Source organism: Anser brachyrhynchus, assembly GCF_964034855.1.
Source record: "Anser brachyrhynchus genome assembly, chromosome: 4".
NCBI classification, from domain to species: domain Eukaryota; kingdom Metazoa; phylum Chordata; class Aves; order Anseriformes; family Anatidae; genus Anser; species Anser brachyrhynchus.
The window spans coordinates 5,400,646-5,428,290 of NC_137698.1; the positions used below are offsets into that span (position 1 = coordinate 5,400,646).

Sequence of the window (27,645 nt, forward strand, 5' to 3'; positions counted from 1 at the left end):
AGGTGCGGGGGGGGGGGAACGAAATAAAAGGGAAAAGGTTAGACTGAAGAACAATGTATCCTGGTTTTATCTGACAAAATTATGAAGTGTACCCAGAATTTTATTGAAGGTAAGGAAATAGAAACGTCCCACAAAAGTTTCCAAACTTTTCTAATGAATTGATTCAGAAGGTATGAATCCTTTACACAGTACGGTTGTGCATACTTTCACTGTTATTTCACTTTTAAAGCAGAATTCACCAGCATTTTTAATCCTCTCTGACTAATGTGACTTTTACTGCAGGTTTCTAGCTTCAGATTTATTTTAGCTCTGATTTTGATCATCTCATTTTGTTTCCACTGCAATGGAAGGTCAGGCACCCAGGTAACAAATTCAAGAAGCAGGAAATACAAAGTAAGTGTAAGAAAACAAATAAATGCTGTCTAATTTTCTTTCAGGATGTTCAGTTTCTTTTACTGGGTTCTCTAATATTCCAGAAACTAGCTATGCCTTGTGTACAGCCCTTATTTGTTCAATCCTTCCAAACATGATCCACTTTCTTCCCTGCAACATTTGCATCTAAACCTAAAGACTCAAGTATTAGCAACAGAATGATGAAATACAGTCACTCATATCTGCAACGTGGTGTTTCTACCCTCTGCCCAGGACCTGAAAGATAAAAGAATCCGTACTAACAGCTGCCTTATGTAAATCAACAAAGAAAACAGATTATAGGTGGGAAGAAAAGATGCCCTGCAGATCTTCACAAGTAGCAGTGAGGTAATTCCTGTGAATTTGCCCATGAACTGCAACAAAGGGAAGAACTGGTAAGAAACTAGTGATCCAGATCCACACGCTGGCTCCCAAACCTTATCAGAGCCCCCAAATGCCTCTTCTCATACCGAAATGGCAAGAAAATTTTTCATTTTATTGCAAGATTATTCTGACACTCTGACCTAAGTCTGCTTTAACATGCGAATGAATATACTCAGTTGGGATTTGCAACAAAAGTCATACTGATGACAAAACAGTTTTAAAAGAACTGAAAGGAGGTGAACAGATACGACACTCATCCCAGTGACAACACAGCACCTTTTGCTCAGTAGCAATTTATATTTCATGACTGATCTTCTACCACATTAGAACTCGGTTCTTTAGAGCTATACATCACCCCCCCTTCCCCCCCTTTTTTTAAATAAAGGATAAGAGCTGACAATGAATTGGGTATAGTGTAATTAAAAGTTCTTGAAGGAAAACTTGTAAAGCCAAAGAGATACAGTAGTCCAACAGACGATATATGGGCTATATTCTTCCTGCAAGTGATGAATGAACAACTATCTTGCCTTCTTTGCAATCTAAGACAGTGGAAGCCTGTTCGACACACATCAGTTTCCTAAAAGATGGAGGAAGTATTACTGTCATCACACCTTCCCCCCATCCACAACACGTTTTTCTTTTTAAAAGCAAGAAAATCTCATGGATAGAAGAGCAGCAGGAATCACCTTCATGAGACAACTAAAGTAATTTTAATACTCAAATTCATCTCTGCAATGAAATACATTTTTTTCCATGTGCAGCATGCAGGATCTATTATTTATGAAGTCTGAAAAATCCTGAGGGTTTTAGAAAGGAAAAAAGCGATTCCAATAAGTTACTGATTTAGATATCAAATGGAAATAAACATAAAAATATTATGGCACAACACAGCATAATATAAAGCCTGGGGTATTACTGTCTGCATACCAGTAAGATTTCTTGCAAGCTCGATAATCTCTCAGGGGAGCGCAATACTAACAGTGGAAACTTTGCCAACAACAACAGAAAATGCTACTAAAACTTCAAAGTGAACAGAATTGGTACATTTGATAGGTTTTAGCCAAGTTGGCTAATGAACTGAAGATCTGGAAATAAAGTTACATGATTACAATGGGTAGACATTTTCCCACTTGTCAAATAAATTTCTGGAGACCTAGTATTGTAACAATAACACAAAGGAATAGGTATTTCCGATGCTAATATAAAGAGCCAACAGGCTGAAATCACTGCTGCACAGGCACATGAACCCATAAAGCAATGTGATAAAAATGCATCCAAAAAGGGCACAATCTTTTTTTTGTTTGTTTCTAAGATCCATCCTTACTATAAAACACAAAACACATAAAAACCCATCAGTATTGCAACAATCAAAGGTTAGTCAATTTTTCCCTTTCCCCTCTGTTATCCTGCCCATACCACAAGAAAAACTAGTGGCGATACAAAAATTAAAAGAATTTAAAAATGGCAATAATATAGCGCAATGATTTTATTTATTTATTTATTTTTAACCAAAAACAACGGAAACTGAAGTCACTTCATACAATTGTGTCCCTTCTTCATATACAAAAGTTGTGGAAAAAACAAGTAAGGAGTTGCTACAGCAGTGGAACAGACCTTCTGAAAAGGGGGACCAACTGGTTTACAGCCAGAAAATCTGCTTAACCTCAGACCTCTGATTCCTGTTTTGTTATCTGCACTGCCCCAGACCTACTGGGCAGCAGTAATAGAGCTCCATTTTCAAACATTTGTGAAGTTAGGTATCAGTATGTAGAAGTGGTTTCATTTCTCATCATTCTATTTGCTAACTTCAAAGAGCTGCCCACCTTTTTCCAACAGAAAGCACAGCTTGCTGGGATCCTCTAAGTAGCTACAGTCCCCCGACATAAGAAAACAGGCATTTTTCTATGTTGTTTCCCAAGATCACCCAATGTGGAAGGGTCCCAAAAGTAGCAAGCCTCAATACTAGCCATATAGTACAAACTATCCCAAAACACCAATGTTTTACAAATACTGGTTTAGCGAAACTGGCCCAGATGTTAGACTTTGTCCAGATCAAAAAACGAACAGACCAAGACAGTAAAAACCTAAACCTTGGTGTATCTTACTCTTCAATATTAATATTATCTGCTTCTAAAAGCAACAAAAAGCCAAAACCCCAATAAAACTAATGACAAGATTTAAAACTTAAACTCTAAAAATTGTTTTTGGAATCTATCCCTAGTCCGAAGATGGAACCAATTACTTTTCACTTATTGGAAAAGCAATCACTTAACCAAAACCCAGGAATTGGAAGCCAACTGACTCCCCAAAACTAAAATAATTAGCTCTACACATTCCATCTTCCAGCTGCAGGTTTAAAAACAAGTCAGTACTTTCAAGTACTCAGCTTTTTCTTGCAATGCTTTGTTAACACCAACACACAAAGTAAGATTACTAACTGTATTCTTACCTGTAAGTCAACACGTTCCCTGTGTATGCTTTGAGTACATCTATGACAGTGATGCAGCTTTTGTTTTAGCATTTTTAAGTCAGTAAGGTTTTACGCTCTTTTCTTACAGCCATCTCATTTCTTGTTCTCATTCTTTCCTACAGGCCTTAGTGGAACACAACCAAACGCCGTGTGATCACCCTGGGCATGCACTGAGACAAGGAATTCATCAAGTAACATACAATGAAATAAAATCACCACAACTGCCTGCTTCTCCTCTCTTCCTCTGCCATTCCCATCGGGAGAAGTAGCCCATTAAATGGAAAGCCAAGCCAAGACCAACGATGAGGCAAGGAGCCACTATAGAAGAAAGTAAACGTTTATAAGAGCACATTCACTTTTCAGTTGAAATGCTCTGTTCATACTGAAGTTTGTCATTATGAAGCAGTAGCTGCAGGATTAACCTTATTCTTAAAGTTACCAACGCTCCAAAGATTATTCAGCATTTGAGAAATGTTATTAAGTTCACTACTAACAAACTATACAAAACTATTCATGGCAACTTCTCTCCCTAAGCTTTTGATCTTAAGCCTGAAGTAGCTCTCGAACGAAACCCCTTTTCTTCTTCCATGAGATATCTCGAGACGCACCATGGTTTTCAACTTGTATAGCAGCATGCTCTATTTTCTGTAAAAGACAGAAAGCATCAACCGCCACTTGGTTTCTGCAAAGAGTGTGTTCAAAGACTTCTTTCTGAGCATCTTTTTCTGGGATGGTCATTTCTGGCAGACAATCTTACAGAAACCCATAAATATAACAGAATGTGCCAGCTGTTTGCCAGATTCTGCTTCCCTGTGCTCTACACTTCTATGAACTGTCAGGACACAAGGTGAAGCAGATTTAAAAATCTCACATCACACCTTTTTATTCCGTAGAGTAAGGAACAGTAGTGATCAGATCAAAACAGAAGAAAAATAGAGTGAAGATAACTCGAAAGATCAGTGCAATGAGGAGATTGTTTTACTTGCCCCATATTCTCCTGCCTCCAGAGAGTCAGGATTCATGCTTGAAAATGAATTTTCTCGTCAAAGTTTCTCCTAGTTCCTGATAAACTATGCCAGACCTGATGCTGTAAACATTTTTGGATGAGATTTGATTCACGTTTTCGGTATGAGAAATTGGAGCTTAATTTTCAAAACTACACGACTTTAAAAAACTAAGGTAGGCCACAATTGATTACTTCTGAGATCACGTCTTAGTTTTCACTTGGCGGTCTCTCTCCTTCAGTCAAAGCACAGAAGATCAGCAGCAGCTTCAATCTGTCATTTGGGAGGCAATGCTCCATTACATTTAGCTGCACACTTTGCAGTAATGCACTTTTATTGCTCGCCCATTTTGGAAACCAGCTGTATTTAGTAAGTGCCAAGCATGTGCCTATTCCTATTGCTCCATTCTCTTCTCAAAAGGTTTGGGTCTTTCACTCGATTTTTGTTACACACTGAAAAATGCGGTCGTGGCGTTTACACCCAAATATTCCATCTCAGGAAACACAATTGTAAAAGACTGATTCTCCATCTTTTGAGGCCTAAAAATATTTAGAGGTATTTCTCTGAAACTGCCATGATCACAAATTTTCACCTGTGGAAAAATATAATTCCTCAGTTGCAAAATAAAGTAAACCTAGAAGCTGTTCACAGAGCTTTCAATCACAGAGAAACTTCAGAAAACGTGCCTTTCAAGCCCATATACGGGTAAGCTGAAGTATCAGTAAATACCAATGATACTGAGAAAGAAAGCAAGTATCTCAGATACTAGACCCATTTTTTGCATTGCTTGCAACTCCTTCATGATGACCAAAGCCCTGGTTTGCTAGTTCTAATACAGCAAGAAGACAAAACCCACCCCATTACACTTAAAGATCATCTCACCCACATTGAAAAGACAAACATGTATTAAGACTTAACTACCAGCTCATCTCTTTCAGAGCATATGTAGCTAGCTCTGCCAGGAAAGAACACAGGTTTCCCGAGTCTCACATTGTCAAAGTAAATTTGTATAATTAAAAATATGGCTTGGAACCCTAAACATGGAAATGACAGAAAAGTAGATGTTCACCTAGACTCTTCTCCACATACAGGAAAGGAGACGTGCAAATGATATTTTTGGCATAATGATAGCAAATACTGGAATGATAGCAAACACTAGAATGATAGCAAACACTGGAATAGCAGCAACTAGCAATGATAGCAGATTTAAAATAAAGCTGTACTTTCTTACGATGCCAGAATTCTGAGCATTATTCGTAATTTCAGTGTAAAAACTCCAAGTCTACAACTGATTATTAAATCAACCATTACAGAATCTCATTTTTGACTCACAGTACCAGATCAGTGATCACCTGCCAGGTACTAGAAGCGTGGCACTGTAAAACATAAAATGAAACTTTAACCATTATCTTGTATTTTGCTAAAAGAAAGAACACAGCTTTTGAGAAAAACAGAATTACAGCCTAAGATGTAAGAGAATATTGTAAAGTAAAGAAATAGAGTTTTGTAAATTTATCAGTGCAATTTTCCTTGTTCTCCCCAGACAAGTGATTGTTTTGACTAGGGCTTTAAACAGCCGAGCAGCCTGAGTATTGTTGTTGTTATTACTGTTATTTCTGGAGCACTTAACTACGCTTTTTAAAGTATTCATAAACTATAACTCCTGTGTAGTCAGTATTGAAAGCAATTTGCCAAGCAGCAAATTATTAATCAAAGTTGTACATTTCTGCCATATGTTATTTCAACTCTCATCTTTTGTACCGAGACTCAGAATAATTGCTTTGCAGATTTCCAAACAACTAACATGTCTAACACCGGCCATCCAAGAAGCGATGCCAGCCCTAGGAAATGATTTGCTGGCCCTGGAGACTACAGTTCAACCCTTCTGGCTGCCAGATAAATCAGGCTCAATCCCAGCTGCAGACAGGTCCTTTAGTAGTCCTAAGAGCCTACCCCTCCCTATTTTAAAGGGCTGTAAAGAGTAAAAACACACACAAGCAAACCTTTTCATATTGAAAAAATAGCACAGCATGAAAGCGTTTTTTTCTTTTTTTAATGTGATGGAACATTGCACAAAAAGCCCATCCACTGGCAGCAATTTGGAGGCAAGAGAAATTACTCAAGTAAAGACTATTTTTAAATATGAAGACAAGTCTTTCTTGAAAAGGAAGGATGTACCAAGGCCATGGGCGAGTCACATCAATAATGGGACAAGCAAAATCCAATCTATAACAAGGACTGCCTGAAGAAATGTGTCAGTTATTTATTATAACAAATGAAAGTAGAAGCATAAGATTCTTTAAGAGTATGGCGACAGATGTCATTTGAATTCAAATGCATCTTTTAGAACTGTATGGTAGAGAACATTAGAAACAGAAAAAAAGTATTTTAGTATTTTGCTCAAGTTCGCATTTCAGGATTTAGTAGATGCTACAACATTAATTAAGTACATCACGTCTAAATACAAAACAGCTATGGCATTCAAAGGCTTAAGGAAAGTGACAAGTACTTGCAACTTCATTTAGACTTGGTCTGTAAGCCTGTGCTAAATTTGTACTCGGGTTGATGTTTCTATTACCACTACTTGTCTCAGCCCTATTCCAAATGAACTTTGTGCTCCTTCCAACCTCTGAGAGGACACCAAAGCACTAAAAGCAGAGACGTGACTATTAGGAGTTCTGTCCAGGTTAAGGTAAAAGTCATGAGATTTGGATCAGGCTTGCAACAAAATTCTTTGTGGCTACCAAAAAATTGTCAGTAACAAAGACAGGATACAAAGCTACATGAAGCTTAATTTACTAATGGGAGAAGAGTGCCCAGTAATGCTTGGGTGGCTCAGAGCACAGCTGAAGAAAAGCCACTTCTGTGCACTGCTCAACTTCAGCCTCGACAAGCTGTGCGCCCGCTACAGCTGCCAGGTCTGCTGGAAGTTCACCAGGTTCATCTGGTTGTGCTTTACAGCGCACTCTGAAATTTAAGCAGCAGCTCCTATGCCAAAACAGTTGGCCAACCTCATGTATTTTTTCAGCAGAGTATCTTTTGGATCCCACTGCATTAATATTTTAATAGCACTGTAAGAATCGTACAGTAAACCATCACCACGTGCAGAAGGAATTCTTACATAACTCCTGCGATGGAAAAGATACACCACCTCCAACACGGTGCCTTGTTTCCTTGACCTTAAGCAAAGATTTCCAAACCCTAAATGCATCCAGCTATTTGGAACTAAAAGCTTACATCAAGTTCTTTTACAGTTTCTTCATTTATTTACAAAAGCTTAGCTTTCCAAAGAACGGCGTATCCAGTGGATACCACTGAATTAAAAAAAAAAGAGTAGCTGACACGCATGCCTCAAAGTATCCCTATAAAACTTCCTTGACAGGTGACAGACTTCACAATTACAGACACACACACTTGGCTTATAAGTTCAGAAACATAAGTGGACTCAGCTGCATCTGGACAAGTCTGCGGGGTCAGCATTTGCCACAGAAGAACTCGAAGAATCTGTACTGCTGTTCATCCTCTGGTGCTTTACCAGGGAGTGAAAGCTTTAGGTTACTGTCATAGCTACCCAGTGAACTACCCGTAAATCAGATGGATTTCACTGCAGTTCTGGTTCTTCTTCTGCCACCTGTTCATATCAAGTAGAACACCATTTCTTGGATATATTTATTGTTTTCTGTAACTTTATCCTAAAAGAGCAAGTGTTCACACTACCTGCTTAATTAAGAACATGAACAGCAGTCATAAAAAGGTAAAGAAAAAATGTTTATCCCCCCTCAAGATTAGTCTCACTTGCAGACATACACATTTTTAAAATACCTCTCAAAATCCAACCTTTTTTTTGGGGGGCTGCCTGCGCAATAAGGATATCAACCCTTGTCAGAAACCCCAGCCACTAAAATGTCAACTTAGAGACAGCCTTTCCTCAGAAGTCTGAAGAGTTTGGAATAAAGATATCATTCATCAATGTATTTCATGTCAGCAATAGGGTACAAAATAATTGTATTGGTTGGGTAGTGCACAGGAAGACTGACCCCCTTTAAATTTACAGGAGTCACATTTTAATTCAAAATACTCCCAGTGTCTGAAAGCTGCCTGTTAGTAATCTTACACAGTTCAACCGTGATAAAAGGGAATCTTGCAAATCTTGACTTTTAATTAGTGTCAGTTTTTCTATATGTAGAAGTAATATCTCGGAGCTCTGCTAAGACAAAGCAGGATTTAACTGTCCAGTGAACGCAAGCACAAAGGTTAAAAATAATCATTATTCATTCACAAAAGCATTCAGCAGACATCATGCAGATGGTACAGCAGGAGGATCAGTGTTCTCAAACTACAACTGCACTAACAATTGCTAGTATTTACTGAGGCAGAAACTTTAGCTCTTCTTTATGTGAGCCAAATAAAAGCTGAAGAAAATTATACTTGAAGATGTGCGTGTATGTGTGTGCACGTCTGTGTGTAATCAGCGCAGGAGCAATGGCAAACATCACTTAATGGGGAGCAAGAAAGCTGCCTTTAAAGAGAAAAGCAGTCCTTGCAGACCTTTGAACCTGCAGTCACAGGATCGCAGTTACCTAAGCTAAACCCTCCCACACATATTCAACTTCCCTGGTTCATTCATCACACAGACAATTGCACTTTCCAGAGCTGAATTTAATCACTTAATACAGCAGGACAGTATTTTAATGATGATCTTTCATAAAGATACTAACTTAACCCATGCAGAGAAAATTAATTATTCAGCTGTAGAGTGAAAAGCCAGAATTAACTTTTAAATTTGAAGCAGGCTGACAGCAACTAATCCCCAGCAGCAGTTACGTGTCTCTTGAAAAGTGTGTTCCCACAGCGTATACCACTTCACATTTTGGGCATCAGGGCCGAAACACAGGTGTCTCCTTTAATCACCTATAGAGAGAAGAGACTTAAAATTCCTACCAAGTATCTAAGAAATCTCCAAATATAGCTACTATGTATTGTAGCTAACTAACTATTCTCCCTTTTGAACCAATGATTTTAACTTATATGCAGTTGAAATCTACAGAGCATTCCTCCCTGTAGCAATGAAAGAACTCTGAAGAAGAGTTTTCAGTAGATTTCTATTTCTGCAAATGAAGACTTTGCTAGTTTGTGAAAGGCCTCGGTTATTTTCTGTATTCTAAACTGGAGGGGAACATCAAGAGTTTCTTGGAGTACCTTCTAGCTTCTCTTGTGCAACTCAGCTCTCACAGGACAGTGCCCCCATCTACTTTCCTCTGTCAATTTAATGTTGCATGTATTCATGAGTAGCTTCTCACAAAAATGCTCATGTGCTGGTACCAAAAAGATCTGAAGTAGGAAGGTCAGAGTTACTAAAGATCTGGTTTTATGAGCACTTGATAATATTTTTTCGAAGTAACTACACTCAGCAGTAACTACACTTGTCTTGATACAGTTCAGACCAACATGGTTTCTGAGTGAATAGTCCGTCAGTCTCAGTAAACTTCTGGACCATATCACCTATAAATATTTGAGCACCCTTTAAGAGAAAACACAGCAATATTGTATCTTTTAATGGTACCAAAAAAGTAAGCAGTCTTGTACCAAAACAGTAAGCAGTTTTTTAATTATTGCCTTTCGAGAGGTTCAGAGTTTTTAAGACTTTTAGGATGTGAATGACTTCTCCCTCTTAAATCCTAGATTTGCACAGAGCAAAACAAACAGAAAACCTTTTGCATTCATCGTGGACATGGAAGGCACTTAAGCCAGCTACTAAGTAAAATCCTCCAAGCAGCCTTCAGGGAATAGCTGTATTTCACCTATGGAATCAAAGCTGCTTTTGTTTCCAGAATTTACAACACATTGAGCCAAATGATGATTTCATTGTATTCCAGATTATTCTATTGAAAAAACTGCAGCTTAAAAACAATTATTTTCATGTAGAGTAACTTGTTTCAACATTTTCAAAGATGCAAACCTGCAGGTAAGTTCTCAGTAAAATTTCGTTATGGAGAAGAAGGTAAAGGCTATATGTGCAAAGGAAAACACCACATCTGAGTTCTTATCGTTAGCGTTATTTTATAGATGGTCATATGGATGTGAAATCACTTACCCACTGCGATGGAGCAGGGTAATTCAACCCCTAAGACCAGATTAATTTCCCTGATGTACAATTCAGTGTCATATCCTAGTTGGCAATGGAGACTTCCTCAGTGTGCGACTGTTACCAATTACCAGACCACTTCACCCAGAAGGTTTCAAAGCTTCCAGGAGGACAAGCGAGTGCGTGAACTTAGGGCCGCTGCTCCAGAGCAGCTGCTACTAAGCCCAGCCCGGAGCCTCCTCCATGCCATGTGCAAACATGTACACTCCTGCGGGACCAGCAGCCCCAAGCTGCCGCGGCCAACTGAGCTGCTGAAGCAATTTGCTCACTTATCTTCAGTCTGAAATAAGATGCCACTACAAAGCTGTATATTAAACTGTAATTGAGAAACACTCTGGGATGGAAACTAGATCCAATAGCCATGGATCGTTTCCGAGAGTGTCCCGAAGTAAGAGGCTAATCTTTAAACTATCAATTCGGACGCAGTGGAGGTTACGTTGGGAAAGCTCCTGATGAGAAGGAAATGGAAATAAGTCTCCTGTAATGGGAAGTTTTATGCCAAAACATTGTACCAAATGATCTCAAGAAAAGATTTGCTAACTCAAGGCAGTTTTTAAAGATGTTTTATGCATTGCCAACTGCTTTCAAATGTAAAAAGCATCTCAGAATCTGTCTGCTTTCAGATAATTAGGATGTGAGACAACACACCAGGGAGGCAGTTATGAGAGGAATTCAATTTTCCTCTAATCCAGCACAGAATCTGTCAGGTTTTTGTCCCCAGGATTTTGCAAAAAGAAGAATGGGTTTTTATACGTGAATTGGGTTTAACCAACGGTGATTAAATACGGTATATGTTACTTTCCAATAACAGTGCTAGTTTAAGCTTCCCCCTATAGGGTTTTTTTGTGTGGTTTTGTTTTTGGTGGTTTTTTTTTTTTTTTTGGAGTGAAAGAGGAGTTTCTAGGCTGTTAAGTTACATAAAGTTAGGATAAGAGCTTGAGAATTTTATACAAAGCTATGGAGTGTGACAAAATGTAAAAGCTAGGTTAGCAGAAGATGGCTTTTCTCTGGAATTTCTCTCTAAAAAGTGAAAGAGCATAGAGGGGTTCTATGAAATTTTCATTTCATTAAGGTATCTACGTCACCTTCTTTAGAAATGGCAAACATCAACAAGTGATCATAGCTGCTGTGAAGGACCTCCACTGATGTGTTAATCATCAAAATAGAACAATTTCAGACTATAACAACTCTCCAGGTTGTAAACATCACTTAAGAAAAACCTTATCCTTTATCTCCACAGGCAGATATGACTGCCTCACTAATCCATTTATTCGCACCGTTATTGAGAATGGTCGCATTAAGTGTGGGCACCAAAGGCTTGCTGGATAAGCACCCCCTGCTCAGTTTCTCTGTACTGAATGGGTGACCCAGCCTTAAGAGGAGACAACTGAGGACACCTTGACAAAACTGAATGAAACAGGACAATTTGCAAGCACACAAGCAAAACACTGGGAGCGAAACACTTGCTTTGGTGCAAGACTTCAAAGGAAAGATTATTCACGAAGATGACCTATTATATCCCAGCTAATTTTGATGACCTATTATCTCAGCTAATTTTATCTCCCTGCTCCTGCCCCGATCCCATCTTAGGAAGCAAGATTTGCTGAGTTACAGAGGACGACAGGAGCCAAGGACATTCAAAAAGAATACACAACGTGATGCAGAAACTAATTCCTCGGTGGTCACACTCTGCTGCTAATGCAGCTCTATATTAGCCTGTGAGCAGCAGCATTAGAATTGGTGGAGATTAATTGTCATAGCAAAATAAATAGTTCAGGAAGGAACAAACAAGTGATTGAATTGCTCTTCTTCAGTCCCCATCTGTATCACTTAAGCTGGCCAAGTAATCTAAAAGTGCTGAAAACTGAAATTGCAAACTAATCTATGAACTAGTGATACCAAAGTGAGAGGACGCTAAAATCTGAAACAGCCACCACCTGTTGGTCCTGATGGTTTCTTTAGAAAAGTATGTCAAAAAAAAAGCATTTAGAAAAAAAATGTAAATTAAATTTTTTTGTGTGTATGTCTGTGTTGTCCCATTACGTGATATTACAGAATATCATCCAGGAGAAGGTCACGACCGGCATTATAAACAGCTGTCCCCTTGAAAACTGAGCAGAATTCTGCATGCTGAATTCTCTCAGCAGGAGTGGCAGTAATTGCCGTGCCTAAAACCACAGTGATAAACTATCGCAAATACCGAACTGTGCTTTATTTATAAGCATCTGGGAGAAGTACAGAGCATGCTGAGACAAGGAACTTGGTCACTTTAGCAGTGCTCAGACCAACACGGTGACAATCTCAAAGTACTCAGAGCAGAGTCATACTATCCAAGAAAACCAGCAGCACGTTTTTATTATGTTGAAAAAGTGCTTTCTCCTGTTCTGTTAGACGTATTTCATTGATTGGAACCACACAGGTTACATTTTCAAGAGGGAAACACCTGCTTGAAAAGCGTTCCATGCCTGTTACTGACTTCACCATTAAATGTATTTAGGGCTCAAAACATAGAACATCAACTAATGAGTACATTTACTTAAGACCACACCACAAATACGCTAGGGAACAAGTTCTTATCTGGGAATCTATTCTCCTGCTGTGTTCCTCAGTTTAAAAACAAAAATCTCTTCAAGGCTGTAACTTCCCTAGAAAAGAAGGTTCAAGGAGACAGGAAAGGAGAAAGGAAAGACAAGCCAGGAAAACTTTCTAGCCACACTTTATCACAGACAAAATGTTTCAGCTACTTAAGAGGCTTCCCAAGCAATATTCCCACGGCCCTCACGCATACTGAAGACCCCTCACAATTGCCACAGATTTGCTTTTGGTCAGGTTCTCCTTTCCTGTCCCTCAACTTTTTAAAGACACTTCAAAGGAGATCAAAAGGTTTGGAAGAAGTTGAGTTGTTTAGTCTGTAGAAGAGAGATGGAAGACTGGGTCTCATTCTTCAAACACAAATAGTCGGTATGAGAACAGGACTAAACTGTTCACCAGGTCTACTGCAGACAGGAAAAGGCAAGGAAGATTTAAGTTGGACATTTGGAAAGCTTTCAAGCAAGAGTAAAGGACTGAACAGATTGCCTATGGAGGTTGTGGAACATCCATCATTGGAAGGTTTTAAAAACAGGTTAGGCAAATGTATCAGAAGCAATTTAGGTAGAGTAGATGAGAATGAGCTTGAGATCTTTTGCTCCCCTTCTGTTAAAGTCTTTTCTTTATACCCAGCATTTAAAAAAAAATATATATATATATATTTTCCTCTTTTATATCCCTGTGTTTTAACTTTTAAAAATAAGCAGCAAATCTGCCTTTGTAACTATTTTTCAACATATTCAAGTGCGATAACCTGGAAGAACAAAACACAAAGATTTGCTAACTGTGAAAAGCAGGAAAAATAAACCACCTGTGAAATAAAACATCAATATATTCATTTTACACTCATTCTGAAGAAACTGACATATAAATCAATTTGCAAAACTGACCAAGTAAATAACTATTTGGAGAGATCATAGGAACTTTAGGGAGAAGTTGCACAGTCCTTGCACCAAGCATCTTCTCCAGACCTTAGTCTGATGGAGAAATTGCTTGGCCTGGACCAACGACAGCAGTGCTAGAGGCCCACCCAGCAGCCCCCACTTTGGGGCACACCAGAAGAGCAACGTACCTTTGACATCTGATGACAGACCAGCTGAAAATAGACTAAACCGAAGAGACATCCTTATTGGAAAGATATTCCACACCAAAAGTCCTTTTCTTAAGTTCCTCTTAATCTATATCTTGATTGACGTCTTTATTATACAACATATTTTTTAACCCAAAGAAAGAGAAACAGGTTGTAAAGTTCATGTTAGAGCTGTAGCAACTTTATCCATACAAGTGTAGTCAGGGAGAGGAATGCTAACTCACTCTTGGTTTGGATAAGACAACTATTTTTCATAGATTGTACTGGCTAGTAAAGAAATAGAAGATAGAGAGAAGATACACAAGCAAGAACTGAGGACAATCTAGGCCACCAGTTATCATTTGTATCACAGAGCAGACCCCGTTAGGCACAGTTTTAGTGCCTTTAATTTCTTCTGGAATTTCACCTGGATTTTCTTCAAATGGGAACCTCTCAAAGAGAAGGGTGCAAGTAAGATTACAGCAATATTGTGTCATCTTTATTGCTACCTCTTTTAAGCATCACCACTATTCTCTTGCCAGCTTCTAGACCAACAGAAGACAGCCTTACAATACTAACGTAGTGACTCTACACAGTACCTACTACGTAGCAGAGAAACATATGATGATGGATGACAAACCAAATTCCTACTTTATTTTAAGTTACAAATTAGGAATACATTCTTACAGTCTGAATAACTAAAATACGGGAACAGACTGAGATCCCATAGTCTCCACAGACCATCACCAAAACTGCAAAGAACTATTAAAATAAGCATCTGCCAGGAACAGCAGAGGGAGATTTTGGGACATGTGAAAAGAACTAATAACATCAAGGTCCTCTTAAACCATGTTTTTATAAGTCTAAGGCAGCAGTAGGTAGGTTACAGTACTCACACTAATTCTAACCAGATGAATCATTGGCAATGTACCTCGAAATTCCTAACGCAGCGGTACTCTGTTTTCTTACTCTCCAGGAGAAAAGAAATTGGGAAAACTCACTGATGACTTACTGATCTGTGGTCACCAAGTCTGGTCAGTAAATCAATTTTCAGTTTTTGCTCAAGAAATTTATTTATTTATTTGAAGAAAAGCATTTTTGCCAAGCATTAAAAAAAAAAACAGTTATGTTCATCAGGCTGCTTTGAGACTTGAGACTGTATTCAATAATAGGTAGAGATGGCTTTGGCTACACTGAAGAGAAAAAACAGCTATCAGAGGAACATTCTTGCTACTATTTCATACTAAAGTAACCATGGAAATGAAAACTAAACTTTGATCTCCCCCCTCCCCAGCTCCCACGGGCAAGTACAATAGAAAATCTAACAAGGGAAATGTATGTCGGTGACGTTAACAAGAACCATACAGGTAGAAGAGAAAGGTTTAGAAGGTTTAGAGGGAAAACTAATGGGTTACCAAGTTTCTCTGTTGGACTCCAGTCACAGAACTCATATCAGCAAAAGAAACAGGAGAAGCTGTTTGCTTTGCCCACATCTGATGTTCCTAGCAGCTGCCTTCCACGCTGGCCACTCCTTTTATCTGTGTTGCCTAGCATTTGAAATTCTTTACGTTTTAGAAAACACTCCCATAGAAGAGACAAATGTCAATGAAATCTCTACATGGCAGCTGCGACATGCAGCCATGAGAAAGCTCAAAAACTTTGGTAGAAATCAGATTCCTCTTCCTGCACACTTGATCATTTCCCCTTATGACAACTGCTTTACACTCGTTTTATTATGCAGACATTTCTCATCCTGGTTTTAGACATTTATTGGGCTCTTTCCATCTTCCGAATTCAGTCACATTCTCCAATTGATCTAGAATTTACCCATTTGTCTTCTACTCATGTCACTGAGTATCTACCCCTCCCAAAATCAGGATTTCTACAGTGTACTGAGAAGAAAACCTAATACATCTTCCAACTAGCTAATCCAACACAGCACTCGACCTAAAAAAGCTAGCAAAGTGTTGGCTAATTATTCACACCAGATAGCTATTTTCCAAACAAACGGGATGAAATGGAGGCCAGAACAGAAGTGAGATGGTTTTTCCTTGCATGAAGCATGAATTCATGTCACAGTCAGGATTATTCATTGCTAAGAAATATTTATAGGTCAAAGGATTTCAAAGCAAATCCACACGGAGCCCCATACTCAAGCCCAGTACCCTGAAGAAGACTACTTGTTAAGTAGGAGGGATTTAGGCTAGACAGGTCTTGATAAAACTTCTGTTTTGCATCTGAATTCATTCTCATTCTTGCCAAGTTAAGATCCATTCTTCACCTTGATACCATTACTTTTGAGTTCTTGTCCTCCAAAACATACGAGCTACTTCTGCTGCTTTCTTAGGCCTTTTTCAGATAGAAACAGAGTAACATAATCTGAAAGCTTTTTATTCCACTGAATTGGGGGTCAGAGCTGAGAAAGCAAAGCTTGTCCAATTTGATTCTCCTGCTAATCAGCAACGTTACAAAGAACAGTGATTTTAGAAGTGGCCTGTTGCTTCAGAGAGAATACACAAGTCACTTCAGGTGATTATTTCCTTACATTTTTTATATTATTACCTTACAATACAAACTAGCACAGTGCTATAGGATAAACCATGCTGTATCATGAACGTACACACACTTTGAAGTATTTTTATAATATTTCTATCAACTGTTTTGAAAGCTACAGTACAACTGTTTCAGTTGTCCTGAATCTCAATATACCACAGAATAACGAAAACTTTTTTTTACTTTCTACTTTAGTCCTAACTTTAAAAAACAAAAAACATTTCTACTTGAGTTTATGGAAGAAAAACATCAGGTTAAGTGACAATCTGGAAATCTTAATCAAATTATTGTGATGACATTTCATTTTAGTTACCAATTCTGATTATTAATCACATAGCATGAAATTTTGGTGAGAAATATTGCACTTAAACGTATCTATTTCAACATTCTCTAAATTAGAAATCTGTTCTTCAAAAATGCAATTCTACCAAATACAGTACGCAGACAAATTCTCGACCAGGAAGAAAGGAACGCTATCGATACACCTCACATCACATAGCATTATTTTTTCATTAACATTTTGTTGTTCACTAGGAAAAGAACATCCAAGTCAGTATAAAGTCAAAAACTACTAGACTAAAATCCCTTGACTGAGCTTCAGAAAAAAAAGAAAATGCCATGAATTAAAGGATATTAAGTATTTTTTTATAAGTAGTTTTAGGACTTTGGTGCTGTTTTTACAAATTTGTGGTTTCATTTTCAATAGGTCTTCAAATAATGTATAACTATTTAAACATAACCGGGGAATAACATAGTAAGTGAATGAACAGGGTCTACAAAAATGGGATGCTGTATTTGACCAGCATTGCTTTGAATTAATACAGAATTCATGTCAAGCGTACCCTGAAACACAAATACTTGAGAGAGGAAAGGAGTACATTGAAAAAAATAAAATAAAATAAAAATCAGAGTTCAAGGAATAGAAAGAGCAGGAAACACTAGGACAACTTCATACTTATTCTGCAGTCAGTTTTTCCTCGTTTTGCAAAGTGTTAAACTCAGCACAAAGATGCAACGACTGGCTGGGGGCTGCTAACGTAACCTACGGAGCAATAAACCACCAGCCCATCCCTCTCACCCCATTGAGAGACACGAGCTGTACATCAAGCCTGTGAAGAGACCAAAGGCATGGCGACGCTAGCTCTCACTCAGTGAAGCCCATACACCAAAACACCGACCATATATTCATAGTATATCATTATGAATACCATGGTTCCCCTCCAAACCCCAACCCCTCGCTCAAACGAAGCCATGGCGAGCCCAACACCACTTCCACGACCCCCCGCCCCAGCAGGGCGACCTCACCCCTCCCCAAAACCCCCCAAACCCCAACCCCTCGGCCCCCCGGCGGCCCCACAACGCCGCCCCCGGGCCCGGCGCCATGACGCGGCCCCACGGCGGCGGCGAGGAGCGGCGCCGGGGGCGGCTGGGACCACTCTAAGGACACGACGCCACCTTTAGCAGGGAAACTTGGCCGTGCTGAGCCAGCCCGGCTCGGCAGCACTCACATGAACCGCGCCGAGCCGAGCCGAGCCGTGCCCCCAGCGGTGCCGCCGCCGCGCACCTCACGGCGCTGAGGGAGGAAGGCCCCCGCCGCCGGGCTGCACGAGCTGACGCCTGAAGCCGCCCCTCACACCCCTTCACCCCCCCCTCCCCCGCAGCCCAGTGTCGTGACGTTCTTAGCGCAGCGAGAATCGACGAAACGGGGAAAAAAAAAAAAAAAAAACAGCGCTTTATTTATTTTTTTAAGGTTACAAGGAGAGGAAAAGTCAGGCAGCGTACAAACAGCCTCCGAGTGTGGTCCTTCGGGGCTGGCGGGGCGGAGTGTCGCAGGCGGGCGCTGAGGTGCCGGCACCTGCCCCCGGTCGGGCTGGGGCTGAGGGGGGGGGACCCGTCCTGAGGGGTAGGGGGGCAGATTTAGGGGATCCGCCCCTGGGTTGAGGGGGGTCCCCGCTAGTAACGGGGGGGCTAAGGGGACTGCTCACACATCTGGGGTTCGTTTTGGGGCCCCGTGGGGTGTTGGTGCTTGTCAGTGGGGCGGGGTGGTTATAGGGTTGTTTTGGGGTCGCTTGTAGCCGGTTCCAATTAATTTTTCTTCTCGCCAGAGGTCATTCCCCAGCTTACGTGTGTAAGCGACACGGCAACACGGCCGGCTTTATGTGCACAGTGGCAGGGACCCAAATTGCACGGGTAAGCGGGTAAATGTAACGGAGTTAAAAGAAATAGCGGGTTTACACCTGCTAAAATCTCGCCTGGGCTGTCAGAATTAGGCTGTGTGCCTCCCTGATGTGCTCCAGGCGTTGGATTTAGGGGGTTTGTTGGTTTGTTTTCCTGTTTTCCTAAATGTTCTACCTGCAGATATGAAATTCCGGTTGCAGCTAAGCCTCGCTGTTACACCTGCCCTTCACAGCAGCAATGGCTTAATCTCCCTGCTTTATGTAGTTGCACTATAAATGCCTTGAACAATGGTATTAACCCTTATTACACAACTCCCACATACAAGACAGAGGCTATGACAAAATTTTTCAACTACCGCTGAGAAAGAACGCTTTTTCATGTTTGTTCATGGCTGTATTCCACTTGACTGAAGTGATGCTTGAATATCCCTGCCAGAGTAGGGAAAGGAATTACGATTTCACATCTTCAGGAAACAATTCCTCAAGTATTCATCAATCACTTGTGCCAAAGTCACCGTGAAATTTCTCTTTCTTTTCCCCAAAAAGTTTTGTAGTCGTAAGAGACAAAATAACGACATTGGAGCCTTGACAAAACATGTTTTGTATTTTCCGTTAATCTCAAATTGAGTAACTGTTAAAATGAAAATTTTGACACATTTATTTATTATATAAATAGATGTGCTGAATTGCTGTAGCTGGAATCTGAATCAAAGTGTTTAGGCAAAGTGTGCCTACGCTTACGATTTTGATACAGGAAATAATGCTGCTTGTTGTGTTGTGTTCTTGTGTTTTTGTTTTTTGTTTTAGTTTAGACAATAATTTTAGGAGGAAAAAAAAAGATTTAAATATGCTAAACATTCTGTCACTATTTCCTCTTGATTCTATTGTTATTCTTTATTTGTAGATGGAATACTTCTTACTTAATGTCAAAATAGTTGGTACATTTTAAAAAAAGGGACATACTGGTGTTATTCCCAAGGGGAAGGTGTTTAATAAAAAACAATGCTGTTTACATTTAGAATCTTTAGGCAATCTTATAGAATGTCTGTAGTACAACAGTGTTGTTCGCAGTAGGTATTTGTACTGCAAACAAAAACAGATTTGTGAGGTGAACTAAACGTTATCTGCTGTCCCTCTACCCTGCAAGAATAGAGCTGATAGGTTAATATTTTTGTTGCTTATTTTTAATTACTTCTGTGAAGCAAACTACGTCCCTGGTCATTGTTGTGATTGTCCTAACAAACTCTTATCTAGGTATAAAGAATTAGCACAAAACATATTTTGTGAAATTTTTTTGTGAAATATTTTCTTTTTACAAAACGTTCTACTATGTCGAAAATGCTGGAATTTCATGAAAAGCGATGTAAGCATAGGATGTTCAGCTGCTCATCTGAAATTGTTCCTGATTGTTTTAAAAAATAATTCCTTAACAGGATTCATTTTAATTATATTTCGTTCTGAAAAGCTACCTTGATAAGCATAGGTATATGAACACCCAGGTACTCAGGAGGCATTTAAATAACTAGCCACTTCACAACACATCGCAAAGTGTTGTTAACTGTATTTATTCCTGCACACGCACTCTCTAGAAACTACAGATACATTTCACAGGATGGATTAATTCTGGCCGGTCTGGCTGTACATGCAATACCTGCTTCTGAGAGCCAAATGTTTGATGGTGGTGGTGTGTTTTTTTTTTTAAGGACAAGGTTCTTAGTGTTCATTGACTCAATTGTCTTACCATCGCTTCACGGGCAAAATGATGACTAGACAATGCTAAAACTTGAATAAAAAAGTTTGTTCTCTGAGAGCAGTAAGTATTCAGAGGAGCAAATAAGGAGCTCAGTAGATGGGGGGGGCTACCATTTTTTTGTGTTTTATTTGTTAATGTTTGGCATGGCAACGCTATTGAATACAAGATCAGCAAAATAGTGCTAATTTGCACGTGAAATAGGTACTTATAGACATCTGTTGGTGGTGGTTTTGCTGGGAACATTGGTTTGTGTTTCTGTGTACTGTAAAGGTTTCTAAGGGAGATTTGGATGGGGGTAGTGAGGCAGGGAAGGTCATGCAGAGGTGGGATGCAAACCAGGCTGCTTCTGGACTTCTAATCTCTATGCCAGACATCTTTTGCAGATGTGGTAGGCTGTCTCTCATATACTCAATAAGCAGAGCTTTGGAGAGGACTCAGTAATTTTAGATGACACTAATAAGACAAGTCATCGCTTCTTCCTCCATCCTCACTGTTTTGGATTATCAGAATTGAGTTTCCAGAATTCAGTCCTGGAATTGAATTTGCCTTAGCTGTTCCTGATGTCAATTTAAAATAACAAACTCTTCTTTTTCTTCTTCTCTTTTTTTTTTTTTATTTCACAGTAATTAGGAAGTTCTGCAGAATATAATTCATTCCTCCAAATTTTAGAATTAACACAATACATGCCTTTTCTATGTAGAAGAGGTGAATTTCATGTGTTGAGATTAACATGAGGAGAATGCCCTGAACATGAGGAGAATGTGTAGTACTCTATATTTTTATAGTTGTACCTGACTTTGTTGTGGATTTGGATAAAGTTTAAAATACAGTTACATGAGATCTTTTTTCAGGTGAATCTTTAAAATGTATATAACACTTATGTTTGAATTTAGAAATGTCTGTTACTGGAGAAATAATTAGACTGCAAAAAAAATTAGTTTAAAAGAACCTTTCACTTAGGCTGTAACTTGTGGCCCTTTTTAAAGGTGGAAGAAGGATTAAGCTTTTAGTTTCGGGGTTACTTGGTTTATTTTTCTATTCAGTCCCTGGGATTTATGGAAGTTGAGAGTTAAGGATGGAGATCAGAACTTAATTGTAAAATTACCTGTTGACAGTACTAGCTCTTTTCCAGTATCAGAGAGAACTTATTTATGTTTGTTTTTGTGAATTCAATGGAATTAACTTTGTAATTAGAACTCTTTTAATGCATACCTTCTAAAATTCTTTCTTGATTCCTTTTAGTGGCCGGCAGGAAAGACTGTTTGCTTTTCTTTTTTCTTCTATTTTGTCTATGTGCTTCCCAATCAGATGATACGTCTGCAGTTGTTTTGTTGAAAACATTCCAAGTGGTCTAACTCATCCTTGTAGGCAAAGTGCATCTAGAATGGAAGAAAAGTTTAATCTCTTTAGATGGTTATTAAACTTTTAATATTTAACAATTTTTTAAATTAAAATTTCCTTCTAAGTGTCAGCTGAAAGCAGATATGATATATTAAGGACTGTCTAGCAGATTATTTTTTCCACGTTAAAGAAGACCTTTCTTACCTGAGTAAATATGTTTTAGACAACATATTGAAGTATTTATATACATATATTAAAAACAAAATACATCACATTGTTTGGTATAAATTTACACCTTCTGCACGCCTCTGCCCCAAGGCTCTGGTTATATTAACGTTTTTTTACTCTAAAGTAGTTATTGGAGGACCAATGTGCCAAATAAGGTTATAACTCACTTTCTAAATCAGAATTCTTTCTTCATGGTTAATAAATATTTTCTTTCTGAAGCCAGGTAGTTCCCTTTGGCACAATGTTTTTACAGGAATCTGGATATTAACTTGTGGTAAATACACAGTTAAAGCTTTCCTATTGGAACTTGCTGTCTGACAATAAATCTTTTTGCTTCCACTCAATCCCATTTTTGTTTTTCAGTGGTACATTCTAACTGTTAGTTGCTTTATTGGCATCCTAAAAAATGACTTTCCCAAAATATTAAATATCCATGAATATGAAAACATTGTATCTTAACAAAGAGGACTTTGGATACAAAAATACAAATATAAAAACAACAGTGCCATTTTGTATTTTTCTTCTGTATTTAATACAATGATCTATGCTAGAAATTAAAGGACCATATCTCACATTTTTGTTTCTTTGGGCAAAATCCCACATGCACAGAAATATACAGCAGTCTTATATTTACTTTGTATCTTAACTCAGACTGTACTAGCGAAAACAGAAGGTATGCTCTGTAATTTCCATTTGTATAGACTCGGTAAATGTGTCTGGTGTAGGAGGATCTCTGTGCAGCCTGTTAAGGAGAATCCTATCTCAGTTAAGATTCACAAAAACTATTTTTAATGGGATTTTTGTGCAGGTTACAAGGTTGTGATGTTGGCCAAGAGGCCAATAAAATGGTAGCATTTAGCTTCGTTAATGGTCTGCGTATTTTTTGTACCCATTTTTTATTTCTTGAAGCCCCTAAGATGATAAAGAATTATCACATCTGGTTTGAAAGAATTACGCTGGTTTTGTACTTTAAGCTTTTCCTGTTACTTCTCTTATGGGCTTCAAATCCTGCGGGTTCTTCTGCCTCTCCAATTATCCTGGTGCAGCTACATACCTGTTTCTACTCTTTAGAGCTTAGAATTACTGTTCTTTATCTGATGAGAGAGTTGGATGTGCTTTCCACATCAGATGGTAGACTGTTTCTGTTGATTACATACACAGGGGCCTCTGGACTCTGGAGATGAAGTTAGCTGGATGGTACTCTTCTGCGTAGGCTTGTTGATGAAGCTTTTTTTTGTTCTGAGGCCTCTTGTCTGCTGTTACATGGAAATGCACTTCACTGTCACAGCTTGCAGGCCAGAGCTCACTAAAGAGCACTTAACCTTGGCCTTTTTCTCTCTCTTTATGTGCCCTTATACGCAAATTTGTGTGTGTTATGGAAGCTGACATACAGAGGAGCCATACTGTCTCATGACAGCTTGCAGCATCTTGATTCACGATCTGGGCAATCCAGAAATGGGTTGAGCAGAGGCTTGATTCCGTTTTTGGATTTGGGTACCTGGATAATCAAATCTTAGCCTGCTGGTAGAAAGAGGCCAGGAGGTTTTATCTGAGGTCTAGCTGATTGTGGAGGTGTCTGCTACTTGTACATGTTCTAGGTTTTTATATTCGTGAACTGCATAATAGTTGGTTACGGAAAACTGCAGAGAAAATATTTAGCTCACATTAAATGGAAATGCGTAGCTCAGAGTAGTGAAGGTTCAACAAGGTTGTTCCTGCTGGGGAGAAAAGTGGTCATGAAGCTAAATGCTCCTGGAACTGAACTGAAAGCTAACTTCTTCCTCGTGTCTGTCCCACAGAAATATTTAACATCACTTCCCTGACTTGTTATTGAGTCAGTGTGGGAGCTAACGATTTACCTATTGGCATGGAAGGAAATATTGGCAGGACAGAAGACTTGTTACTTTCTAGCTTTAAATACCTGGAACGCTATGGTATATAGATGCTGGATTATTACTAAAGGTGTGGCCTGCTGGTACAAGGTGGTATTTTAGAAGAGTGTTTTTCTCTTTAGAGCCTTTACTGTTTTTTGAATAATAACCTGCTGTATTGCAGTAGTCATCTGAAGATTGCTTGTGTTAAAGCATTTGTCTGTTCCTAAACAGAGTTTTGATTCTTACCTCTGTGTTTAGAACTAGCACTGTATTTTCATCTTTAAATGTAGTGCTTATGATGCAGCTGCACTGTATTATTAATATTATTGTGTTCATTATTCAGAAGTGCCTCCCCAATGGAGAAAAGAAGACTTAATTTCATTATTAAACAACTCATAAGCCGAGTCAGAAGAATTTGTATCTTTTGTGTATAAATTTTTAATCTGTGTTTTCTTTCTAAGGAACAGAGGTCGCTTGGAAGGGCGTAAGGTCGTGCAAAAGAGATGTTTCCTTTAAAAGACACGGAGATGGGTGCCTCCACCTTCTTTGCCTCAGCTCTTCCTCATGATGTTTGTGGAAGCAATGGCCTTCCTCTGACTCCCAACTCCATCAAAATTTTGGGGAGATTTCAAATCCTTAAAACAATGACCCATCCCAGGCTTTGCCAGTATGTCGATATTACCAGGGGTAAACATGGTGAGTATCTGTTTAATGAGGATATTTTATGTTTGGTTATGGTTATATTTTTGTGGAAAAAAAATATCTGAAGGTGCCCGAGCAGAATATTGCCTTTATGGCACCAGTTAAAGAAGGTGGATGGTTTTCAGGCCCAAAATGACTGCACACCTTTGCTGTAACAGGCAGTATTAGTGCTTTTGTTTCTTTTCTGCAGAGTTAAAGCAGAGGTTATTGTCTGTGTTCTCTTTTGTTACACGTTATGCTAACTGAAAAAAGCTAAAAACTTTCTTTTCTTTTTTTTTTTTTATTCCTTACTGTAAAATTCTGGTACTCGATTACTGCACCATGTCTATGTAGGATACTGAAATGCATGCATTTGTGATGCTGAGCCCCTACACTGTGTTTTTGTGATCAACTTCAATGTGATCAATGCTCAGGTCTCTTGTACCTCATTTGCAGCTGTTCTTGGTGTCTCAGTTACCTTGTATCTTGGCTGCAAGCTTCTCACATTTTTATTTTTTCTGAATTCTGGCTGCTTAAGATCTTTCCCACTAACAATTACTTTATTTTAGTGCAGAGGGTTTTATAAAAACTGTTTTCACATGTATTGTTAGCTCAAATACTGCTTCAGTTGTTTTTTATGCTCCAGATGATCTCACTCTGTTGCAAGCTCAGCAGGAGTACAGCACTTAATTTCCACAAAAAGTCTGCAACACCTGTGACAGAATGTATGTGGTTACCAGCTTTAACTGTTAAACCAACGATGTTCCAATATAAAAGTGCATTCTATGTATTTGAGTGGTTACACTGTCTCATAAAGTAGAGCAGGTAATATATTTCCCCTGTAATTCAGGATGATAGGATGTTTCAGATTTTTAGAAAATTGTGATATCGCCAACTGAAAATGTTCTGAAGTATTCCGGGGTAGGGGAAGGTTCTTTTTATGTTTTCTTTTGCTCTCAAACTTGTAAATTTTTAGCTTTCTGCAGCCAGGAGATACTAGAAATATTACTTGTTTTCATCTTAGGTTGGCTAGTACCCCTTGAAACAGAAAATGGGGTTTTCTAATAATACTGCTTGAGGTGAGAGGTTAAAAAATATTAGCTATCATAACAAATACGAGAGGTGGTTAAATAGGCAAGCTTGGCCTTTTTGACAGTGAAGAGTCCATGATGTGAAGGTTTCAGTGCATATAAATATGAAGGAGAAAACATCTTATGATCATTAAAGTAGCTTGCAGAATAGCAAATGAAACGTCTAACTTGAAGTCAAAAGACTGTCCATTTATAGTGGTTAGAATACCAATTAATCACTTTCAAATAATACCGTTTTTCTTACTAACACACTGATAACATTGATGGGAAAGTTTATCATTCTGATACTGACAGAATTCTTCACTTGTCAATCCGGACATAGTGATTTAATGTTGTTTTTCATGCAAATGTCAGTTTCTCTCCTCATGGAGAAATACCATAGCAGTCTAGGAAAATGACGCAAGGAAATTACATGTATGCATTCCCCACAGAAAACCCTCAGAAGAGTAGTGTGTAAATAATAGAAAAACATTCAAATGGAAGTCTTTTTTCTTTGTGAAATTAATTTATTTGTAAACCTTAGATAGCATTATAGAAGGCGATCCCTGAATTGTTTATTCCAAAGAAAGTGTAAGTGGTCCTTTGATTTCAGGAAGGATAAGGAAAGAGTTAAGTAAGCATTCCAGCTTTAATGTGTTACCACTTGTATGCCTCACAGTGTTTTCCATCTTTGTTATTGTAACAGTCTTGTAAGAATATTTTGGAATAGCTTAGTTTGATTTGGTTTTGAATCTGAACATTCAGTACTTGCTGTTCTGTGAGTATCAGAAGTAGCAAAGCCGCCTTGTTCTGTAGGAGTTCTCTCTCCCCCCTGCACACTGTCTTGCACTATCACCTTCCCTTTATAGTTACCATCTTCAGTGCAACAATCGTTTTGTGGCTCTCTCTTTATTCAGAGCCATACCTAGAACATGGGGGACTCGTGCAAATCCTCTGCTATTTTGGGGCAAAAAGTACTACAGTTAGTAATGTGTTAGCTGGTCAATCGGGACTGAAACTCCTTTGCTCACTCTGAATCCTTTTCCTCAATGTTGATGTTGCTTTGATTCTCTCTCTCTCGACTCAACCACAGATTTCTGTAAAGTTGCAAATACTAGCCTTCTTTGAAACCTCTATTCTTGAGTCAAATTTGACTGTCATCAGCCTTGGGGCTCAGAATTTAGTAGGTTACTGGCTGGATGGAATAGCAGTATTTTTGCTTAAGGAAACAAAAACAAGAAAGATCTGCTTCAGTCATGTAATCTACTCGATTTCATAAAAGAAACTGATCGTGATATATACAAGTTGTACATTATTACTTGTATACAGTTTCCCATACAATGTATGTCAAAATACATTAACATCTGCCAAATAGGTACTGAGAAGTCTGAATTCCCATTGTCTTACTTGCATTCTAATCCTCATGTCCTTTTTTTTCAATTAGAGAGGCTGGTTGTGGCTGCTGAACACTGTGAAAGGAGTCTGGAAGATTTGCTACGAGAAAGAAAACCAGTCAGGTAAGGTGTCAAGTTAACCTCAAATCCACTTGACAAAGTTTCACATATCATCTGTGGCTAATTCCTAGCCTCTTTTTTTTTTTTGTCTCTTTAAACTTTTATTGGTTTATATAAATTTTACTCTGTTAAAGCTGAACATAAAACATTGTTTATCAGACAAACATATGCCTGGAGTACTTACTTCTGTACAATTCAAGAAGCTGGAAAATATATGGGGAGCTTACAACTGAAATACTTCGTAGCTCATAAAATCCTGTCTTGTAATAGCAGTTTTGGGGTGTTTTTTTTTTTTTTTTTTAAATATTATCAAACCTGTTACAGAATCATTATCTTCCTTAGAATTAATTTGAAAATTTTATGTCTACCACATGATGAAATG

General features: G+C 38.6%; 2 protein-coding genes across 23 annotated transcripts in view; one reads left to right on the forward strand and one right to left on the reverse strand.

The window, feature by feature from the left end:
• AIMP1 (aminoacyl tRNA synthetase complex interacting multifunctional protein 1) overlaps positions 1 to 18,269 on the reverse strand; it is a 34,677-nt gene extending 16,408 nt beyond the window's left edge. Inside the window, exon 1 of the mRNA XM_080590694.1 lies at positions 18,134 to 18,269. Coding sequence (XP_080446820.1) covers positions 18,134 to 18,135 — 2 coding nt within the window. The 5' untranslated portion in view covers positions 18,136 to 18,269. The remainder of the gene's footprint in view (positions 1 to 18,133) is intronic.
• Positions 18,270 to 18,329: 60 nt separating this feature from the next.
• Positions 18,330 to 27,645, forward strand: part of TBCK (TBC1 domain containing kinase) — a 147,175-nt gene continuing 137,859 nt past the window's right edge. For 14 of the 22 annotated variants that reach the window (XR_013950670.1, XR_013950671.1, XR_013950672.1 and 11 more), the window contains exons 1-4: positions 18,455 to 18,528; positions 18,731 to 18,815; positions 24,460 to 24,694; positions 27,194 to 27,266. Coding sequence is in view for 10 of the 22 variants with exons in the window: in XM_080590633.1 (XP_080446759.1) it covers positions 24,502 to 24,694; positions 27,194 to 27,266 (266 nt within the window). In the remaining 12 variants the exon portion in view is untranslated. Of the gene's footprint in view, positions 18,529 to 18,597; positions 18,620 to 18,730; positions 18,816 to 24,459; positions 24,695 to 27,193; positions 27,267 to 27,645 lie in introns of those variants that run through there. The other 8 variants (XM_080590632.1, XM_080590640.1, XM_080590634.1 and 5 more) reach the window with 8 other exon arrangements.